The sequence below is a fragment of the Bufo bufo genome, chromosome 2 (assembly GCF_905171765.1).
Source record: "Bufo bufo chromosome 2, aBufBuf1.1, whole genome shotgun sequence".
NCBI classification, from domain to species: domain Eukaryota; kingdom Metazoa; phylum Chordata; class Amphibia; order Anura; family Bufonidae; genus Bufo; species Bufo bufo.
The window spans coordinates 248,646,265-248,670,207 of record NC_053390.1 but is presented as its reverse complement, the minus strand read 5'-3'; the positions used below and the strand labels follow the sequence as shown (position 1 = coordinate 248,670,207).

Sequence of the window (23,943 nt, the reverse complement as noted above, 5' to 3'; positions counted from 1 at the left end):
AGCAAAAATCAGAGTAGGGGTCTTTGCCCTGACACCTCCTCACACGTTATTAACATAGAACTCTAGTAGATCTCATTCAGGGACATACTTGAAATTTCCCATGTTTTCCCAACTGCTGTTCTATTTCACCTTTGGTTTAAGCTAAATGGTTGAGGTTAAGTGAACTTTATGATGTCGCACAAGTGAAGGCTTAACAACCGCATAAGAGAGAAACAGAAGAAAACAGAATGGCAGTATTGAGCAGTTTATTACACAGAAAAGCTGCATCTATTACTGCATCTGGAGTGTATGTATATATGAATAGGTCAAGAAAATACTACTTATGTATGAAAACTGATCTACAAATCAGATTCAACCTTTCATTTAGCAAAACCATACTTGGAAAAAAAAGGGATAGGATTGGGTACCATAGGTAAGACTGAAAATTAGGACAGTTTTTACAAATGAATTCCTTTACAGAGCATTTGGTGCCTGGCGTCCATGTCAATGCTGTGTTGCAAGTAGAGAGGCACCAAGAACACCTAATAAGTAATTAAAGGGCTATTTCCATCTTAAACATATACCACATTTTTACAGAAGCCAAATTCACAGCTTCGGCTGTATGAGTGTATGAAGAAAATGTGGGACAGACCCCACAGGTAAGGGTCCCTCAGGCCTCTAGGGCATATCTTTTGGATGAATGGTGCAGCTCTTGTTGCATTAACTCTCTATTGGACTGTCGGAGATAGCCAAGAGCAGCGCTAGGATATTTCCAGCAATCCTTTAGAGTGAATGGAGCGGTAGCACACATGCTCCACCTAGAGATTTATTCATTCAGAGGAACGGGAGCCTGCTCATCTTGAGGATTCCAGCGATTTGACCTGCACCAATCAGATACTTATCTGAAATAAGTTTGTATTGTGGGAAACCCCTTTTCAGTGTTAAGTCCCCTCCTCATTTTTACCATAATTTCAATTCTGCTGCTCTATATTGTTTGCAAAAGGCACACTGCATTGCAAGGATTGCCTAGAGCTATAAATGTAAGTGTGACAGGGTAACAAAGATCCTTAACAAGGGAATGGTAATTTATAGAAACATTGCACCGAGACGCCTTTATCCGTCATATACGCCTCCTTCTAGCTGTACCTTGCATCCATCTCTTGCGATAATTTGTACATCTTTCATCTGCAGCTCATCTAGGAAACACTGATATTAGGTTGATAGAATAAGTAACCTGTGTACGGATTGCCAGGTTTGTCAGAGCCTCCCCAGCATCCTGAGGCTTGCCCCAAATGAAGAGCATCCAAATGTATTTTCTCACTCCACATGAAGAAATACAACCAAATGAGCTGCATCATTTTATTATCTACTTGCTCGTCACTCTAGGGCTTTCTGCCTTTCTTCCGCAGAGACTGTCCTTCTCCAGAAAATGCGATAAAGCGATTTATAGAATCATCCTATGTACAAAGAAACAAGACAAGGATTACTACTCCGTTAAAGGAGTATTGTAACTTTTAATATAGAATAAAGACTGCTCCTTTTGCATCTTCCAATCAGGTCGCTGCTTTCATTTTCCAAAAGACCTTTGAAAAATGAGAGCTGAAATTCAAATGGTTGCAACGCAGCTGCTTTTTCCTGTGAATAAATTCCCATTTACGTTTTGCTAGTCTTGTCTGTGGCTCACAAAATACTTATGGGCTATAATTTTACCAGAACACTACATAGATGTCATAAGAACAAACACTTTTTTATTATTCTGTGCATATAAGTGGAAGATGCGCCAGAATTTGCACCAGAAAACCGCGGTCCACACTTTGTGCCAGATTCTATACATGTTTTATATCTGATCGATGGGTCCAACACCCCTGTCGATCAGCTGTTTGAAGATACTGCAGCGTTTCAGTGAGCGTCACAGCCTCCTCGCAAGCACAGTGCCGTCCATTGGACAGTGGTTGTGCTTGGTATTGCAGCTCAGCCCTAATCACTTAAATGGGGCTGTGCTGCGCCTAGGCTATGTGACCAATTAAAGTGACGTCACTGGCCTAAGAAGAGACTGGCTCTTCAAACAGATGATCAGCAGGGGTGACGGGTGTCGGACCCCTACCGATCAGATATTGATGACCTATACTGAGCATATACTAGGTCTTCAATATTAAACACCTGGACAACCCCTTTAAACTCACAGTTTAGAGGGATTTTCCAGTGCAGGCTCAGAGTCTTTAAGCCCAATTTAATTTTTTTTTTATCATTGCAGGGCGATAGGGTGATAGGGTGATGCCAGTGATGAGGAAGCAATAAGATGCATTCATGATACTGGCTCACTTCCACCCACCCCGCATTGAATGACTGTTTCCGTCCTATTACTGTGCATAGGGAGAAAGCGGTCAATCAACAATGGATGAGTGGTGGGGACCCTTATCTCATGAATATGGACTCTGGCCTCACATGACTGGCACTGCACTTCAACAATTAAAATGCTAGTTTACAGGGGTTAACCAAGATAATTAAAAATCTTGGACAAGCTCTGCAATAGTCTAAAAATAATACTCACCCCTTTCTCCAATGGTGTTCTCTGTGGCACTGGTCCAGTCCTCCTGCTGCTGGTTGTTAACAAACTGCAGCAAAGATGTGCCGGAATATAGTAATGTAATGCTGTGACAGTTCATACACCTTACAGTGTCGGTGTTGTGCAGGTGTATGGAACATCAACTCTAAAGAAAATCACTGTCCTCAGACGGTTGAGGACAATGATTGACTACAGCGTTCATGTGCTGTATACCAGCACGTCCCTGCTGAAAGTAGCATCAGGAGGACCAGACCAGCACCACAAAGAACGGCGCTGGACAAAGGGGTAAGTATAAGATGATTTTTCATTTTAGACTATTGCAGGGATTGTCTGAGATATTTAATTATCTCAGACAAGCCCATTAACAAAATGACTGCATCTTTACTGCAGAAATCAAAGCGTCAGTCACTGCGTCATGCTGCCCTCGCCTAGGGAAGAATAAACCTGATTACAGATTCCCTTTAAATATTTTTTACATAAAACGGGAAAACACTTAGACCTTCTAGGTATTCTGGGGTACTTCAACACATACTTACTTCTTCTACTTTCTTTGCTTGTGGTCGGGAATTTCTAATAAAAGTAATTGTGCCAATCTTGAAGTCATAGTTAGGAATTCCTCTGCAACAAAGAAATATAAAATAGTACGTGAAATGCAGATGACTCAAGGATCTTCATCGCTCTACATTCAAAGATTTTGGAGGCTTTATAGCACTTGCTGCAGTAATTCACCACAACATTTCGACATCATCTGTTGATAATGTAGAACCTTGTTGGAAATATACAAATACATACTTTCTTCAAGTTACTGTCATTTACACTAGATTACAACCACTAACATGATACTCAAACATAAATGCACGGCTAAAATTGTATTCTTACTATTCCACTATTAAAAGTAGAACCTGTAACACACTGACCTTCGAATATCTTCTGGTTTTAGTGGCGTAGGACTGGGATCAATCCCCTTCTTCTTCCCATCCAATCTATTACCAGATCCTGTGAACGCCTACACATGAATAAAGCACAACAATATGAAAAGTGCAATATGGAGAACGGAAATATAGAATTTATTTTACTTATTTTTCTTGCTTTTATATCGGCAACATATTCCACAGCGCTTTACAGACACTGGGGGTCAATTAATATGATGCCCTACGCCAGAAACTGGCATAAAAAAAACACTTTGTTACTTTTTTTTTAAAAACACCAGTCGGGGGCGACTGATGGCACAGAAGGCTGATGGCATGGGGGGACTGATGGCACATATGACTGATGGCATGGGGGGGTGATGGCACAGAGGACTGATGGCATGGGGGGGACTGATGGGACAGAGAACTGATGGCGTGGGGGGGTGATGGCATAGAGGACTGATGGCATGGGGGGGGTGAAGGCACAGAGGACTGATGGCATGGGGGGGGGGGGGGGGGAGGGCATAGAGGACTGATGGCATGGGGGGGACTGATGGGACAGAGAACTGATGGCATGGGGGGGTGATGGTACAGAGGACTGATGGCATGGGGGGGTGAAGGCACAGAGGACTGATGGCATGGGGGGGTGATGGCACAGAGAACTGATGGCATGGGGTGATGGCACAGAGGACTTATGGCACTGGGGGAACCTGATGGCAAGAAGGGGGCTGATGGCAGGGGGGGCTGATGAGTTTTTTATAAAAGGAAAATGTTCTTATTAATACGTTTTTTCTTATTAGAGTACTCGATTAATCGTTGGATGAATCGATAGAATATTTGATTACTAAAATAATTGATAGCTGCAGCCCTAACACAATCATATATTTTACTACATATTGTTTATAGGCATTATTTCTTGTTCCCTTTGGGAGCATTTTGTAGCTGATTTAATTTAAGATGAAGCCTGCACCTTGCCATAAATTAAGCACATCGTCCAGGATAGGTCATCAATATCAGGAGCCTGGAAAACTTCTTTAAGTGTATGTGTGTAAGTACGAAGGAACTCTAATAATCCACACTGTGTACACTATTAGTGCAATGCCTATAGATATACGGCTATAGTAATATAAGCAAAGCAACAAAGATCCAGACTCACCCTGAACCCTACGTCTGCTACATATTCACTGTGATCTGGTTCAACATCCTAGAAAGAAATGAAAGATTCAGTAAGATATGGCTGATTGGAGGTGTTTTCCTTTCAGTAATACATACATCACCATTCATTGCGCACGTACTACACATAATACTAAACAAGGTGAAGAATGTATTTTTTTACCGTTGGCTCTTCATGTTGAGCATGTCTTTCTGGCTCTTTGTAACCGAGTGGAGCATCAAAATCCACCTGAAATGGCAAAATCCATCAGGAACGCTAGTTTGTTTAAAGTGTATGTTCTATAATGACAATACCTTTGCAACGGTTCTGTCATTTAGGGTCCATCACACTGTTGCTTCTGATATATGCCAATTAATAACCATATAATGACACACATCGCCTATAGGTCCCCATGTTAAAATAAATAAATAAATAATGGAGCACTGTATGCTTTTTTTGTGCTATTCCACACACACGTAAAAAGACTGATAGCAGTGAAAAAGACCCCCGCGTGGCCCCTGTCAGGTGAATGGTGGCCAATGGTTATAAACTGAAATATGTGCAAACCATATGTCAAATGGACAGCGATGCAGCAAGGAGTCCAATGTATTCATGATATATGGGGTTAACCCTGCCTTCCAGCCATTGTTTGACATGTTTCTCCATACAAGCAATAGTTTATCGCTGTCATTTAGGGCTCATGCATACGACCGTGATCGGCCTGGGAAACATGGTCCATGTGTCTGCCGGATCTGCCAGGCCATCAGCGGCTCCCCTGAAGTGAACTGACTGTATCATGGTTTGAGGCCTATATCAGACCCCAGCCAGCATTTACACACATCTGCATCCTGCGATTGCATTTGCGGGGTGCCGATGGGAGAGAGAGGGAGTTTGCTCCCTCTGTCAGCGATTTACATGCAGCGGGCGCCGTTGCCCACATCATGTAAACCGCTAAACAGCCGTGCAGCGCTTAGACTGAGCATCTGTAAAAAAGCGTCGGTCCAGCCTAAGGCCCCTTAGTGACCGCCGTAAAAAGGCGTATGGGTGGTCACTAAGGGGATAATGATTAACAAGAATAAACGCAATGATGTTACATAGCAAGTTTCCAAGATGACCCAGGCCTCGTCATCAGGCACATTACACCACTGCTTCCATATGCACCGGCTGGAGCGCAGGGTTAACCCCACATATCATGAACACATTGGTCTCCGTGCTGCATCACTGGCTGCAAGCTGCACAGTTTACCCTGTGAGTCATGGAAAACTACTTCATGTTAGCTTCTAAGCGCGCTGCTAAAATCAGCATGTCCGTCACTACACTATGTACACTATCCTGACAGGTAACCTTTAAAGAAGACTTCTCCCCACTCATATTCCATGTGAAGTAACAAATCTAATGCATTTTTCTTATGACTGCATGTTGTGCCATTTCTCTATTATTCCTACTATTGCCAATTGGTGGTGTGTCCTTGCACAGTGTGACTTTTTAATGTAACATGCAAAAAGCTACTAAAATAGACATGTCAGGTGAGGCGACGGGTCCACTTTAAGCTCCAGGCACAGGCTATCAAGAGCCCCCCTAAATTAAAGGGTTGATCGTGCATTGTTTTTGCGGTGTGAATCTCCACTACAAATTGTCCTCACAGCATTGCACAGAAGGCAAGTAGAAACTGGCCATACACTGCATGATATAATATTCCATATGTAGCGGGGAGGTAAGTGCAAAGACAAGAAGTGTTTGATATCACACAAGAACATTGACAAATCTATACAGACATATAGAAATAACAAAAACACTTAATATAAACGATATACTAAAAGTCAAACTACATATTCAAATTAACTTACATTCATGTCACATTCTATAATGGATACAGCTTTGTCTGGCTTTGTCTCCATGACGCGAAGCTCATAAATCTGGAAAACAGGTTTTAAGTACAAAGCAGAATAACTCATCTTGCCGTCATAGAACATAATGATTGTGTATAAAGCTTTTAAAAGGCAATACGTTCACCACCTTTTTCCTTTATAAACGGTTCCTGGTGCCCTGTAGATCACATTTATTGTATTCAGACATATCTTTTTTGTATACTGCCTTCTGGGGCATTGGCGCCATCAACTGTGCAGCGCATGCATCGGAAGGGTTGAGGACACCAATGCCACAGAAGGGATCAGACCTCGCAGGCTCAAAACAGATGGGTGCTAAGCCTGCGTGAGATTTTAAAGCGCTGGGTTTCTGACATAAGGAGTGGAGGGAGGTGTAGAGAAGATGGGAGGAAACCTCGATTCTAATGGGAGTCGTGGGCTCCGATGCCCAAAGGTACTGCCCCTTGGGCTCTTTTCAGCTAATTTGTATTTTGTAATAAAAAGATCCTTTTCAGGGGGAAACAAAAACCACAGGATAGGTGATAAATGTGAGATCACTGGGGGAGCGATCACAAGAACGGGGGTCGTGAGCTCCTCTTTTGCTCCTCAATGCACAAACACAGCAATGGAACAGCAATCAGGCATATGCAGTGCTCATTCATTCAACGTCTATGGGACTGATGGAAACAGATGAGTACAGCACTCAGCCCCATAGATAATGAATACAGCAGCACCTCAGGTTTGACCACCATGCCGTTCTCCAGTGACTGGCGACAGTCAGATTGGTGCCTTAGTGACAGGGCTCCCAGCAATCAGACATTCATCAATGATGGAAAGAAAACTTTAGGGTGACTTCACACTTGGCAGATATGCCTCAGATTCACCGTCACAGATTTTCGAAGACATCTCATCTACGTCCCGGTTAAAAAGAAAAATCAGCGGTATAATCAAACCTATATTTGAAATATACAGCATGTCAATTTATGCTGCAGAACTCCAGCATGGATTCCTTTGCAATGGAGAGGGTGAAATTCACAGCCATTTCCGCTGCAAAAACTGCATGCAATTCATGCAGTTTTTGTTGTGGTTTTTCCTTCGGAGCCATAGCAAACTCCACAGACCACCTTTCCGCTGTATTTTATGTCCTGTTGTTGCCGTACCCTTAGACTTCGCCAACACGTAGCGTAACCGCTGCAATTGTTCCGGAGCAGAATTGTGTGCGGATAATCTGCAGCATATACAGCAGCAACGAAGTGAATGAGATTTTACGAAGCTACTAAAACAATAAAAAACTTGACACGTGATGCGTATTTTAAATAAGTTTCAATTTATATTGTGTATATCTGCCGCTGATTTCACCCTTCACAATGTAGGGGGTAAAATATGTGGGACAAGCAGCATTTCTGCAATAATTTCCACAATAAAATCTGGTAGCACCATTTGGTAGCCATTACCTTAACCCCTTCCTGCACAATGCTGTAAATATACGGCTTGACAAGCTGAACGTTAATGTACTATGCCGTATATTTTCACTGCTAACTGCCAGCGGTCCAATCTCAGCTGTCCCAAAAAACAATCGCTGAATGACCAATAGCAGCGACGTAGCAGAAAAAAAGGCTGGCTCTCTACTGTGTTCGCACTGTGTGAGGAGATTAGAGTGAGCTCAGAAGAAGTGCGGTGCCATTGTGCGTTAGAAAAAAAATAAAAAATCTGCCCCCTGCTCACCTCCTAATATCTCCCATTTCCAAACGATCCCTGTGTGTTAGTTGAGGCAGTTTTTAAAATGGGGTGAAGTGTAGGGGTTTCTAATATATAGGCCCCTGAAAGCCACTTCAGAAGTAAATTGATCCCTAAAAAAATAGGACCCAAAAAAAATAAAAGTAGTTTTCAAAAATGATGCCAAAAGAAGACACTTGGAAAATGTTAAAAGAAAACTTTTTTGTGTGGTATGACTATCTGTCTTAAAAGCATAACTTTGCAAAAAAAAGTTTGAAAGTTGCAAATTTTTATTAGCAACCCAAACCAATATTTTGCAAAAAAAATAATGTCAGAATCAGCTTGGATATGTAGAAGAGGCACTGTACTTTAGGGATATATCAAAAAGTTTAGATTGGTGGGGGTGTGAGTGCTGAAACCCCCTCCGATCTCTGGAATAATGGTAGAGAAGCATGCGCTTAGCGCGTTTCTGTCTTGTGCAGCGAGTGAGAGAGCACTAAGAACACGCTTCTTTCCCCTCGTTTTAGAGATCGGTGGGGGTCTCTGCGCTCAGATCCCCACCAATCTAAGCTTTTGATATGTCCCTATAACATATCAAAAGTTTATTGAAAATACAGTGCCAATTTTGGCCTTAAAGGGGTTTTCTGGGAGTACAATATTGATGATGTATCCATAGGATAGGTCATCAATATCTGATTAGTTGGTGTCTGACTTCCGAGACCCCCGACAATCAGCTGCATGAAGAAGCCATGGCACTCTGGTTAGTGTTGCGGCCTCTTCCTAGACCAGTGACGTCACATGGCCTATATGCAGCTCAGGCTCATTCGAAGGCATAGGCCTGAGCTGCAATACCAAGTACAACTGCTATCCAATGGATAAAACTGTGTCTGGTATGTTTTGAGGAGGCCATAGCACTCATCGGAGCGCTGCGGACTCTTCAAACAGCTGATTGGCAGGGTCTAAACCCTACCAATCAGATACTGAGGAAACAATTACAATGAGCAAGCAGGAAAACGTAATAAATAGTTGACAATGTGTTATATTATCTAAGCTGTCAATGTTTTAACCTTACCTTCTCATTGTAGTTAATGGCAATCACATCTCCTGTGGTCAAACAGGCAAAGTTCCTCAATGCATTCTCCAATCTTAATATAAAGTCAAGGAAAAACAAAACCTAGTATGGGTGGGCCAAGTTATCTCCTAGAAATCCTACAAGCCACTGAAAACAAATCATTGAGATCAGCTCTCACTGTACTTCAAAGCTCAGCTAAAGATCTGCTTGCACCTCAAAATATGTGGGTTTTAAGTAATACAAACTCTGCTATCAGACAATCCACAATAATTAATACAAAGGAAGGATACACTGCTTTGGGATTCGTGATGTCTAGGAAGTCAGGGCTCTGGGGTTGAAATTTGGAGTACGTGGCGACTTGAAGGTTGACACTTTCCACTTGTACCAGTCCTCCTTCTTCTAAAAGCAAGTTTTGCATCATCTGTTAGGAAGAGTAAGTTCACATAAAAGTTTAACAACGCCCCTGTTGCTCCTAGAGGCTAATTTGCATATGTTAAAACTTTTTTCTCAGCAATGCGGGCACATTACAATAGACAGCAGATCACCACAATCAGACTACAGAAACTGTAGATCCATACAGACGTATAATGCACTAGCGTATAGAAATCTGTCAGACGATTACAATTAAAGGGGATTTCTGAGATCTGGAAAAGGATTTTACTGTGTTTAATGTAGGAAAATATATTTAAATAATTTTTATATTCCCACATCTAGCACAATAAAGATGTTTTCCAAAATTAACATCTTGGAAAACCCTTTTAAAACATGCTTCTTTTACCCATTTTTCTCAAAAATTAAAGAGGTTATCCAGGCTGTGGGTACTGATGACTAGCAGTGTATGGTCGGAAACTATACTGTGTACGGAACACAGCTAGTAGACAGTGTAGTGGCTGTGCCAGCCAACTGCTGCTCAGCTCCCATTCAAAAGAAGAGGAGTTGTGCTGTAGTACACCGACCCCGGAAACTACAGCGTACAGAGCTTTCTGCCTCCGCTCCAGCGCTGAGGATAGGTTATCAATAGCTGTGGTCTGGACAACCCCTTTTAAGAATTCTTTGGGGGACTTACTGTTGGAGACCAGCTTTTTTTCACAATTTCCAACACCAGAATCAGGCACACAGCTCCTTCAATGGTGTAGTGGCCGTGCCTGGGTACTGCAGCGCTGCTCCTATTCAAGTGTAAACAGCTGATCGCCTGGAGTCAGACCCCTGTGGAACTGATATTGAAGACCTATCCCATCCACTGCTCCAAGGGCTCATTCAGACGACCGTCTATTTGAGTCCGCATCCGTTCCGTAATTTTGCGTAATGGATGTGGCCCCATTCATTTCAATGGGGTCTCAAAAGATGAGGACAGCACACCGTGTGCTGTCCGTATCCGTACTTCCATTCCATGGCCCCACAAAAACGATAGAACCTGTTCTATTCTTGTCTGCAATTGCGGACAAGAATAGGCATTTCTATCATAGGGCTGCTCGTTCCGTTCTGCAAAATGTGGAACACACAGGCCCGTGTCTGTGTTTTGCGGATCCACAATTTGCAGACCACAAAACTGATACGGTCGTCTGAATGATATTGATATCCTACCCTATGGGTAGGTCGTCAGTTTCAAAAGGCTGGATAACTCCTTCAACAGTGGAAGGCAATGCAGTAATTTACACTGCTCTGTAAATAGAGAGTTCGCTTACCCAGTGTGGGAGATAACAAATGCCTTCATCTGCTACAAACTCAAGAACGCCACAATGCGTCATCCTGTCAGAATTTTTGTTGGTTAACTTGAAGAGCATTGGATAAGTGATATTCAATCTGCCTGGAGATAAAAAAAATAAAAAATAATCAAATATCATCTGAATTTTCACAAAAAAACTTGATGAGGGGAGCAGCAGGGCTCCATTCAGTTGGGAGCGGCTAGGCACAGTTAGCGATGGGTCCGCCCCTTGCGCTCCTTTCAACTAATTTGCATATGAATTAAAATACGTTTTACAGGGGGTCAGTATATAACAAAATGGATAATAAAGACATTTTCGGGACGCTGTACATGTCAACTGCAGTGCACCAGAAACAGGGGTATAATCAGATTAGTCTTCAGTGCGGCAGAACATTCAAATTACTATGCGAAATCAGTGACTATTCGGTAGCTGAGTGTAGGCAGTCTGCTGCAGAATATGAAATAACACACGTATAAACTCAAAAATTATAACAATTATTTTATATAAATTTTCAAAATCCAAAATTTTTATTTACATTTACAATATTTGCTACATTAATATTATATGTAAACTGCACTTACTTAGTTGATCCAGAGCAGATGGAGGCATGATAACTAAGAGGAAAAAAAAAAAAAAAAAAAAAACATAGAAAATGAAAAGCACTTTATTACTTGACATGTACAAGGCATACATTATAAGCTATGTTATAGCAGACCTACAGATCATCACTGCAAAGGGCAAGTTCTTATGGGCTACACAGAACGTATGACTTTCCAGTTTACTTCCAACATTCCTCTTCCCTATCCTTCTTTCATACATAGCTATCAAACACAATCCACATGTAAAATACAATGTACAAATTAAATGGCCACTAACCTTTCAACAAACTGAGAAACTTTGCAATATGGCTTATCAGAGAAAAATGCCTCTTTTTCCCTCTAGCAGCTCACTCCTACCCCCCTTTCCCCTTCCCATAGACGTCTGTAAGCATCATTCATCAATCTGATCCTTTAGTAAACTGACATTTCATCTCAGTCTCCTGAGATGATTTAGAAGAGAAGGGGTGGAAAATAGCTGATAAGTATAAGATATACTGCAAAGTTTCTTATATTCACCTGCACTATTGAATTATGCAACATTTGTTTAGAGGGTAGTACCCATTTCATAATATAACCTTCAAAAAGCTATCCACATAATTGGGGTGAGAGTGTAACTGCTGCAACCCTCTCTACTCATCAGAACCCCCACTGATCCTCTTTCATGGGCTCAGGGGAGTCTGACCTCTGAAGTGAATGTGGTTTGTTGTAGTTCCTGGGAGTATTGTTGTGCAGGGAATTACAGCACAAACTCAGTCACTTCAATGGTCGGCCCCTTGTGATCTTCACATTATTGCTTATTTTAGTGATTTACCATAAAAAAAAAGAGAAGAGAATTCACATGAATCTTCTGGTCCAAAATGCAAAATTTGTAACAAAGCCCCCAACCTAAAGTATGTAATTTATTCTATATACTGTGGATCTTCTTAGGCCCCAGGCCTTGGGTGTGACTGCCGTCTCCGCACCCTCTATAGTTACACCACTCACCTAACCAGCATCTGGCACCGGGAAATGCACTCATAAACCAGGTACAGTGCCTTGTAGGGTGAGTTCAGCTGAATGGAATGATACCATTAACTCAGCGATCTACTGCTTCATTCTGGAGAAAAAGTACTTTTAATCCATATACACATGTGCAGTTAAGAGTCCATTCACACGTCCGCAACGTGTTTTGCGGATCCACAAAACACGGACAGCGGCAATGTGCGGTCCGCAAAGTGCGGACCGCACATTGCCGGCTCTAATAGAATATGCCTATTCTTGTCCGCAATTGCGGACAAGAATAGGACATGTTCTATTTTTTTTCGGGAACGGAATTGCGGACCCATCGTGCTGCCCCGTAGAAATTAATGGGTCCGCAATTCAATTCCGCAAAATGCAGAACGAAATTGCGGACGTGTGAATGGACCCTTAAAAGGATTCTGTCAGCTAGGTTTAGCCTATAGAGCTGAGGACATGTGCTTCTAGATCGCCACTAGCACGTCCACAATATACATTTCCCATAGCTCTGAGTGCTTTTAATAAGTACAAAAACGATTTTAGATATATGCAAATGAGGCTAACAAGGAGCCCAAGGGGAATGAACTGCGCATGCGCTTGCTGCAATGCGCGAGATTACGACACTTCAACTGTGTGATGTCAGGGAAGGAGGATGCGGGGCAGAGCTGGGCTCCTTCACAGTGGGCACGGCTGGGCTCCTGAAACGTTGGTAACAGCCCCTTGGGCTCCTTACTAGCCTTGTTTGCATATATATAAAATCGTTTTTTGAATGAATAAAAGCACTCAGAGCTATGGGGAATGTATATTGTGGACATGCTAGTGGCAATCTAGCAGCACATGTACACAGCTCTATAGGCTAAACCTAGCTGGCAGAATCCCTCTAAGTGCACCGAGGGCGGCCCAAACCATTCTGTGCACCCTTGCTCCTCCTGCTTCCTCTGACAGCCCCTCCCTCTCTGTTTGACAGGGTCAGGGAGATGACTATGCAGGCAGAGGAAGCAGCAGAAGCAAGGGTGCACAAGCACTTCTCCAGCAAGGGATCACTAAGCGAAAGGTATCACCACATTCAGCTGATCTGGGCCTTCAAGGCATTATGCCTACATTTCCTGGCAGTAGACTCCCTTTAAAGGGGTTATTCAATGAAGTTTTCCATCTGCTTATCTAGAGGATTTTCCCTTTCTGTAGATGGGCAGCAACTCATATTAGTCAATCAAGCACCTGCATTCCCAGGCTGCATTGCCTTCCTCCTCACATAGAAAATAGTTGCTGTAATACAGCCCCAGAGACACATGGTATGTAATGCCTCTACAATTTACTTCTCCACCGTGTAGAGAGAGATACAGCTATATATCCCTCTCCGAATTTAGCAGTAGGGATAAATGAATGATTCTAAGGCCTCATGCACACAACCGTTTTTTCGGGTCCGCATCCGAGCCGCCGTTCTGGCGGCTCGGATGTGGACATATTCACTTCAATGGGGCCGCAAAAGATGCAGACAGTACTCCGTGTGCTGTCCGCATCCGCATCCACTGTTCCGTGGCCCCGCAAAAAAAATATAGCATGTCCTATTCTTGTCCGTTTTGCGGACAAGAATAGGCATTTCTACAATGGGCTGCCCGCAAAAAACGGCACGGCCGTGTGCATGAGGCCTAAGGGTGGGTTCTCATCACATTTTATGCCTCCATTTGATGTATACGTTTAAGAAAAAAAAAAAGATACAAACTCTACAGTGAACGAATGCCACTGTTTCACATCAGTCTGGGGCATCCATTTAAGGTATACGTTTTTTTTGAGGAGAGAGGAACAGAGAAGCAGGTTAGCCGACCATTGAATGCAGAAGAAGGTGGACCAGAAGCATAAACAGAGGGGGGCGCTACCAGAGAGGAAATTGTAATGTACATGGAAAACTAACAATTCCATAAAACTGCAGCACTCGCCGGACCAAAAATTGTGACGTTTCGACCTCTCGGTCTTTCTCAAGCAAAGCAAACGTCGCAATTTTTGGTTAATGAACCAGCATGAATTGAAGACCGGTGAGTGCTGCAGTTTTTTATTTATTTATTCTGGATGATTTGGGGATGCTACAAACTGGTCTCCAACACTGCGGGCACAACCACCATAGAGACTTTTTGCTATAGATTCGTAAGTGCTGCTACTTTTTTTCTTTTTTGAGTCATCACTATTGGGGTCATTTATTAAACTGGTGTAAAGTAGAACTGGCTTAGGCTTTCATTACTATTTTCCGGTATTGAGATCCGTCATAGGGTCTCAATATCAGGGAAAAAAACGCTTCCGTTTTGTCCCCATTCATTGTCAATGGGGACAAAACGTAACTGAACAGATCGGAGTGCTCCAAAATACATTCTGTTCCGTTCTCATACCGGAGAGCAAACTGCAGAAACTTGCGGTTTTCTTTCCGTCATGGGATGCGGAGCAAGACGGATCTGATATCTCACATATATTATTATTATAGCCAAATTTACCATCCTAACTCCTCCCAGGTTTTACACTACATAGACAGTAATATACCGAAACGTGGAACGTTTCGCCAAATGGTTCACGAAATATCAGTGTTTTTGTGGCGAAATTGGTTCCATAGGAATGAATGGCGGAATGTTTAAAACTAGAGTGGGAGCTGACAAAAGCTAAAGTGGGAGCTGAAAAATCAGGACATGATTTCTAAACTGCCACCTCTCATTTTCAAGCCCACCTACACAAATCTTATATCAAAACGTTTAGCTATCCTTGCTGCCACTAAAATGCCCACGGCTAAGCCATAGTCCTGATAGTTTTCACAATATGACCATTTGTTTGCAACTCACGCCGCCCATTGACATTCATTGAAACTCCACTCTAGCCACCTCAAATTTGAAGGGCAATTTTTAAACTGTAACTGTGCCTTCATTTTTAATATTTCAGGGACATACTATGCATCAAAATGTAGGTCTGGGTCTTGTGATTCTCACAATATAAAGCTCTTCGCTGTAGGATTTTTAAACTACAACCGTTTGAAGATGGCAACCGCCAGTGAAGTGAGCAAGTTCGAGCAGTTCTTCTCTGCCCTTGCTGTAGAGTGAGTTGCCATAGGAACCCAGGTGTGGGAGCAGCCAGCAGAGTGACAAAAGCTAGAGTGTGAGCTGAAAAATCAGGACATGATTTCTAAACTGCCACCTCTCCCTCATTTTCAAGCCCACCTACACAAATCGGCTGCTAAAGTTTTTATAAATGTATGTTTTAATGTAACTGTGAAGCACTTTGGGCAACAACATTGCAATTAACCACCTCCCGACCGCCTAACGCACGGATGCGTCCGGAAGGTGGTTGATTAATTCCTCCTGGACGCATCCGTGCGTCATCTCGCGAGACGCGAGATTTCCTGTGAACGCGCGCACACAGGCGTGCGCGTTCACAGGATCGGAAGGTAAGCGAGTGGATCTCCAGCCTGCCAGCGGCGATCGTTCGCTGGCAGGCTGGAGATGCGATTTTTTTAACCCCTAACAGGTATATTAGACGCTGCTACCTGGTCCTCTGGTGGTCCCTTTTGTTTGGATCGACCACCAGAGGACACAGGCAGCTCAGTAAAGTAGCACCAAACACCACTACACTACACTACACCCCCCCCCCCCGTCACTTATTAAACCCTTATGAACCACTGATCACCCCTGAGCACCCCATATAGACTCCCTGATCACCCCCCTGTCATTGATCACCCCCCTGTAAGGCTCCATTCAGACGTCCGTATGATTTTTACGGATCCACTGATACATGGATCGGATCCGCAAAACGCATACGGACATCTGAATGCAGCCTTACAGGGGGGTGATCAATGACGGGGGTGATCACCCCATATAGACTCCCTGATCACCCCCCTGTCATTGATCACCCCCCTGTCATTGATCACCCCCCTGTAAGGCTGCATTCAGATGTCCGTATGTTTTTTACGGATCCACGGATACATGGATCGGATCCGCAAAACACATACAGGCGTCTGAATGGAGCCTTACAGGGGGGTGATCACCCCATATAGACTCCCTGATCACCCCCCTGTCATTGATCACCCCCCTGTAAGGCTGCATTCAGATGTCCGTATGATTTTTACGGATCCACTGATACATGGATCGGATCCGCAAAACACATACGGACATCTGAATGGAGCCTTATAGGGGGGTGATCAATGACAAGGGGGTGATCACCCCATATAGACTCCCTGATCACCCCCCTGTCATTGATCACCCCCCTGTCATTGATCACCCCCCTGTAAGGCTCCATTCAGACATTTTTTTGGCCCAAGTTAGCGGAAATTATTATTTTTTTTTTCTTACAAAGTCTCATATTCCACTAACTTGTGTCAAAAAATAAAATCTCACATGAACTCACCATACCCCTCACGGAATCCAAATGCGTAAAATTTTTTAGACATTTATATTCCAGACTTCTTCTCACGCTTTAGGGCCCCTAGAATGCCAGGGCAGTATAAATACCCCACATGTGACCCCATTTCGGAAAGAAGACACCCCAAGGTATTCAATGAGGGGCATATTGAGTCCATGAAAGATTGAAATTTTTGTCCCAAGTTAGCGGAAAGGGAGACTTTGTGAGAAAAAAAAAAAAATATCAATTTCCGCTAACTTGTGCCAAAAAAATAATAATTTCTATGAACTCGCCATGCCCCTCATTGAATACCTTGGGGTGTCTCCTTTCCAAAATGGGGTCACATGTGGGGTATTTATACTGCCCTGGCATTCTAGGGGCCCCAAAGCGTGAGAAGAAGTCTGGGATCCAAATGTCTAAAAATGCCCTCATAAAAGGAATGTGGGCCCCTTTGCGCATCTAGGCTGCAAAAAAGTGTCACACATCTGGTATCGCCGTACTCAGGAGAAGTTGGGCAATGTGTTTTGGGGTGTCATTTTACATATACCCATGCTGGGTGAGATAAATATCTTGGTCAAATGCCAACTTTGTATAGAAAATGGGAAAAGTTGTCTTTTGCCGAGATATTTCTCTCAACCAGCATGAGTATATGTAAAAAGACACCCCAAAACACATTGCCCAACTTCTCCTGAATACGGCGATACCACATGTGTGACACTTTTTTGCAGCCTAGGTGGGCAAAGGGGCCCACATTCCAAAGAGCACCTTTCGGATTTCACAGGTCATTTACCTACTTACCACACATTAGGGCCCCTAGAATGCCAGGGCAGTATAACTACCCCACAAGTGACCCCGTTTTAGAAAGAAGACACCCCAAGGTATTCCGTGAGGGGCATGGCGAGTTCCTAAAAATTTTTTATTTTTTGTCACAAGTTAGCGGAAAATGATGATTTTTTTTATTTATTTTTTTCCTTACAAAGTCTCATATTCCACTAACTTGTGACAAAAAATAAAAACTTCCATGAACTCACTATGCCCATTACGAAATACCTTGGGGTGTCTTCTTTCCAAAATGGGGTCACTTGTGGGGTAGTTATACTGCCCTGGCATTTTAGGGGCCGAATGCGTGAGAAGTGGTTTGAAATCAAAATCTGTAAAAAATGGCCGGTGAAATCCGAAAGGTGCTCTTTGGAATGTGGGCCCCTTTGCCCACCTAGGCTGCAAAAAAGTGTCACACATCTGGTATCCCCGTACTCAGGAGGAGTTGGGCAATGTGTTTTGGGGTGTCTTTTTACATATACCCATGCTGGGTGAGAGAAATATCTTGGCAAAAGACAACTTTTCCCATTTTTTTTATACAAAGTTGGCATTTGACCGAGATATTTATCTCACCCAGCATGGGTATATGTAAAATGACACCCCAAAACACATTGCCCAACTTCTCCTGAGTACGGGGATAACAGATGTGTGACACTTTTTTGCAGCCTAGGTGGGCAAAGGGGCCCACATTCCAAAGAGCACCTTTCGGATTTCACCGGCCATTTTTTACAGATTTTGATTTCAAACTACTTACCACACATTTGGGCCCCTAGAATGCCAGGGCAGTATAACTACCCCACAAGTGACCCCATTTTGGAAAGAAGACACCCCAAGGTATTCGCTGATGGGCATAGTGAGTTCATGGAAGTTTTTATTTTTTGTCACAAGTTCGTGGAATATGAGACTTTGTAAGAAAAAAATAAATAAAAAAATCATCATTTTCCGCTAACTTGTGACAAAAAATAAAAAGTTCTATGAACTCACTATGCCCATCAGCGAATACCTTAGGGTGTTTACTTTCCGAAATGGGGTCATTTGTGGGGTGTTTGTACTGTCTGGCCATTGTAGAACCTCAGGAAACATGACAGGTGCTCAGAAAGTCAGAGCTGCTTCAAAAAGTGGAAATTCACATTTTTGTACCATAGTTTGTAAACGCTATAACTTTTACCCAAACCATTTTTTTTTTACCGAAACATTTTTTTTTTATCAAAGACATGTAGAACAATAAATTTAGAGAAAAATTTATATATGGATGTCGTTTTTTTTGCAAAATTTTACAACTGAAAGTGAAAAATGTCATTTTTTGGCAATAAAATCGTTCAAGTTCGATTAATAACAAAAAAAAGTAAAAATGTCAGCAGCAATGAAATACCACCAAATGAAAGCTCTATTAGTGAGAAGAAAAGGAGGTAAAATTAATTTGGGTGGTAAGTTGCATGACCGAGCAATAAACGGTGAAAGTAGTGTAGGTCAGAAGTGTAAAAAGTGGCCTGGTCATTAAGGGTGTTTAAGCTATGGGGGCTGAGGTGGTTAAATGTGCTATACACTGCGTGCAGAATTATTAGGCAAATGAGTATTTTGACCACATCATCCTCTTTATGCATGTTGTCTTACTCCAAGCTGTATAGGCTCGAAAGCCTACTACCAATTAAGCATATTAGGTGATGTGCATCTCTGTAATGAGAAGGGGTGTGGTCTAATGACATCAACACCCTATATTAGGTGTGCATAATTATTAGGCAACTTCCTTTCCTTTGGCAAAATGGGTCAAAAGAAGGACTTGATAGGCTCAGAAAAGTCAAAAATAGTGAGATATCTTGCAGAGGGATGCAGCACTCTTAAAATTGCAAAGCTTCTGAAGCGTGATCATCGAACAATCAAGCGTTTCATTCAAAATAGTCAACAGGGTCGCAAGAAGCGTGTGGAAAAACCAAGGCGCAAAATAACTGCCCATGAACTGAGAAAAGTCAAGCGTGCAGCTGCCAAGATGCCACTTGCCACCAGTTTGGCCATATTTCAGAGCTGCAACATCACTGGAGTGCCCAAAAGCACAAGGTGTGCAATACTCAGAGACATGGCCAAGGTAAGAAAGGCTGAAAGACGACCACCACTGAACAAGACACACAAGCTGAAACGTCAAGACTGGGCCAAGAAATATCTCAAGACTGATTTTTCTAAGGTTTTATGGACTGATGAAATGAGAGTCTTGATGGGCCAGATGGATGGGCCCGTGGATGGATTGGTAAAGGGCAGAGAGCTCCAGTCCGACTCAGACGCCAGCAAGGTGGAGGTGGAGTACTGGTTTGGGCTGGTATCATCAAAGATGAGCTTGTGGGGCCTTTTCGGGTTGAGGATGGAGTCAAGCTCAACTCCCAGTCCTACTGCCAGTTTCTGGAAGACACCTTCTTCAAGCAGTGGTACAGGAAGAAGTCTGCATCCTTCAAGAAAAACATGATTTTCATGCAGGACAATGCTCCATCACACGCATCCAAGTACTCCACAGCGTGGCTGGCAAGAAAGGGTATAAAAGAAGAAAATCTAATGACATGGCCTCCTTGTTCACCTGATCTGAACCCCATTGAGAACCTGTGGTCCATCATCAAATGTGAGATTTACAAGGAGGGAAAACAGTACACCTCTCTAAACAGTGTCTGGGAGGCTGTGGTTGCTGCTGCACGCAATGTTGATTGTGAACAGATCAAAACACTGACAGAATCCATGGATGGCAGGCTTTTGAGTGTCCTTGCAAAGAAAGGTGGCTATATTGGTCACTGATTTGTTTTTGTTTTGTTTTTGAATGTCAGAAATGTATATTTGTGAATGTTGAGATGTTATATTGGTTTCACTGGTAAAAATAAATAATTGAAATGGGTATATATTTGTTTTTTGTTAAGTTGCCTAATAATTATGCACAGTAATAGTCACCTGCACACACAGATATCCCCCTAAAATAGCTAAAACTAAAAACAAACTAAAAACTACTTCCAAAAATATTCAGCTTTGATATTAATGAGTTTTTTGGGTTCATTAAGAACATGGTTGTTGTTCAATAATAAAATTAATCCTCAAAAATACAACTTGCCTAATAATTCTGCACTCCCTGTATAAATAAAAGTTGAAATGCATTTCTCACTCCATCAAGCTTGCCATGTGCACTTTTTAAATTTGATCAATCAATTGGTTAATGTAATGTTTACTATCTGTACTCACTCCAAACAGTTACTCTGCCCACTCCATAAAGTTACTCTGCCCAGTCCAACCTTTCCACAGTTACTCCAGCCACTCCAACCACACAACAGTTACTCCAGCCACTCCAACCACACAACAGTTACTCCAGCCACTCCCCCCACTCCAGTTGTAGACTACTGGTGGAGGCAAGAACACTTCCCCAGAAATTGTAGCTTTTCTAATATAGCATACTTTTTCCTCCTTTCTCCACATCAGAGCGGTCATTGGGTCCAGCCAGCATGGAAACCGAATAGCAGCGGTACTGTGTGGAAAAGCGGTTCTGAAAACCGCGAGGTATCGGATGGTCGAACATGTTAAAGGCAAACTGAAAGAGAAAGAACACAAACTTCCGCAATCAATAAGATCACAAAAATAATCATATAATATTATACTAGCAAACTAATAAAGCCCGTCGTCGGTGTCAGGCCCTGTTTACATCAGTCTTGGAGAGTGTCACAGATTCTGTCACATTTGATGGAAAATAACAGTGCAATATTCCACGCTATTTCTTCTGGTAAAACGAAGAACACTGTGATGGAACTTGACGGACCGCCATATAAGTCTATGGGACCCTTAATCATTGATGCATTAAAAACCGATTCGTGAGAATGGGTAGTCTTAACAGAGATGTGAGCGGAGCCTTAGGCTGGGTTCACACTTGAGCGTATTTGATATGCGCGTTTAACGCGCGTTTTTGTTGCACGTTTTTGTGCGCGTTTTTGTCCATAGTCAACGCGCGTTTGTGTGATTGACAGCAGTGTCCTATGGCCACAAACGCGCGACAAAACGCCCCAAAGAAGCTCAAGAACTTTTTTGAGCGTAGGGTGTTTTTCAGCGCGTTCAAACGCGCTGTAAAATGCTCAAGTGAGAACCAGGGCCATAGGGAAGCATTGGTTTTAATGTGTTGAGCGTTTTACAGCGCGTTTGAACGCGCTGTAAAACGCTCAAGTGTGAACCCAGCCTTACTCATAGGGTATTCTGGCTTCACAATATGGATGGTCTATCCCTGCATCCTCACCAATCAGGGGGTGCAGCTCCCGTGTGAGCGCTGCTGCCTCTACACAGTTCCAGTAATTACACCTTCATCCCATTCACTTGCAATACACTGCATTGTTTATCCCACAATGATCTTGTTACTTCCTGTTTTATAACCCAGAGCTGCACTTCACAATTCTACAGGCTTCACAACTAAAATCCCCCAGCATTCTTTGCTGTATAAACTTGGAAGATTACACAGGCTGTAACTCAGGATCACTACAAGATAAGTAATGTATTTACAAAGTTACTGAACTTGTCTTATAGATTATATCTATACATAGTATTCTAAAATGGACATCCCACTTTAAGAAAGTTTTCCAGGATTACTATTGTATTTATGCTCATACAGCTGCTTACATCATCTACATCTTCCCCATGCTTTTTTTATTTGGACTTTTCTAACCAGTTTTCCCCATGTAGACAAATCGCTCTGGTTTGTTTCCATCTTGTATGTAGCACATTCTGTTTCTGTATCCAATCAAACCCATGATGCAATTCTCCATTCTCTGCCACAGCTCCAGCACCGCCCAGCTAGTTTATAGCTCCTCCCACAAACTAGTTACATAGACAGCTCCTCCCACCAGCTACTTACATAGACACTCCCCTATCCCTGCCCCTAACAACGCCCAGCTAGTTTATAGCTCCTCCCACAAACTAGTTACATAGACGCTCCCCTATCACCACCCAGCTAGTTTATAGCTCCTCCCACCAGCTAGTTACATAGACACTCCCCTATCACTGCCCCTAACAACGCCCAGCTAGTTTATAGCTCCTCCCACAAACTAGTTACATAGACACTCCCCTATCACTACCCCTAACACCCAGCTAGTTTATAGCTCCTCCCACCAGCTAGTTACATAGACACTCCCCTATCACTGCCCCTAACACCTAGCTAGTTTATAGCTCCTCCCACCAGCTAGTTACATAGACACTCCCCTATCACTACCCCTAACACCCAGCTAGTTTATAGCTCCTCCCACCAGCTAGTTACATAGACGCTCCTCTATCACCACCCAGCTAGTTTATAGCTCCTCCCACCAGCTACTTACATAGACACTCCCCTATCACTGACACGCCCATGGACATGACATCACTGGAAATAAGAAAGAGCTGCATGGACATGGTCATGTGACCAGATAAGATAAGAGCAATAAATATAAAAGAAATACATTACATAATTACAGCTTTCTTCATAAATGATTATTTTAACAGATGTTCATAAAAACTGGAGAACCCCTTTAAATTATTTTAGCTCTAGCAGTAATGTTATGGTTACCGCATGGTTATATTTTTCTTTGGCTACTGTAAGGAAATGTTGTTATGGCTCCGTTATTTGGGCACGGTGTAGCGTTATTACTTAATCATTGGCGGTATTAATATGGTACTGCATGGCTATGTTCACGTGGTAGAAATCGAAATCCGCTGTGGATTCCGTGGCAGAAGCCCTCCAGTTTCTCCTGCGGTTTTCTCCTGTGATCCGCTCTCACTGAAAACAATGTGGCGCAGTTTAGTCGTGGGTGCTGTGCAGTTTTCGGGGGACAATCCACACTGAAATCTGCTGACAAAATCCACTGTGTGAACACAGCCTATGACAGCACTTGGGCACCACATCCACCTTGCTGTGCCACCCTCTCAGGTTTACCCCACTGTCACTTGCAGGCTATCCCAGATGAGTACACCACATAAACCCTTCAGTGAACTGCATATCTAAGCCATCTATAGCTACAGCAGCTATGTGAGGGGACGAGCTGCCCATAAGTTTCTTACCATGTTGTCTCCTGCTTTCACCCAGGCAGTTCAGAAGCTCTATCACAAACTGAGTCACTCTCCCTTCCCGGAAGTGTTCGAATAGGAGTCTAGTCAATACATAGCAAAGCGCAGAAGCAGAATGGCTGTGTATAGGGCTATAGAACTACAATAACCATCA

The 23,943-nt window shown here is 42.9% G+C and overlaps 1 protein-coding gene across 1 annotated transcript; it reads right to left on the bottom strand.

Annotated features, from left to right (window-relative positions):
• Nucleotides 1-609: 609 nt before the first annotated feature.
• Nucleotides 610-23,904, bottom strand: UFD1 (ubiquitin recognition factor in ER associated degradation 1). Its single transcript, XM_040416346.1, has 12 exons — nucleotides 23,784-23,904; nucleotides 21,171-21,303; nucleotides 11,547-11,579; nucleotides 10,945-11,066; nucleotides 9,550-9,680; nucleotides 9,260-9,332; nucleotides 6,454-6,522; nucleotides 4,790-4,855; nucleotides 4,610-4,657; nucleotides 3,463-3,551; nucleotides 3,082-3,163; nucleotides 610-1,436 (listed from the first exon to the last, which is right to left on the bottom strand). Exons 1-12 carry the CDS (start codon nucleotides 23,784-23,786, stop codon nucleotides 1,362-1,364), a joined length of 924 nt encoding a protein of 307 aa, XP_040272280.1. The 5' UTR covers nucleotides 23,787-23,904; the 3' UTR covers nucleotides 610-1,361.
• Nucleotides 23,905-23,943: the final 39 nt, after the last annotated feature.

Coding starts and splice junctions, on each gene's coding strand:
- UFD1 (XM_040416346.1), bottom strand. Junction 9,681..10,944: donor TTTGTTATCTCCCACACTGG/GTAAGCGAACTC, acceptor TCTTCCTAACAG/ATGATGCAAAACTTGCTTTT. Junction 4,856..6,453: donor TTATAGAATGTGACATGAAT/GTAAGTTAATTT, acceptor TTGCCATTTCAG/GTGGATTTTGATGCTCCACT.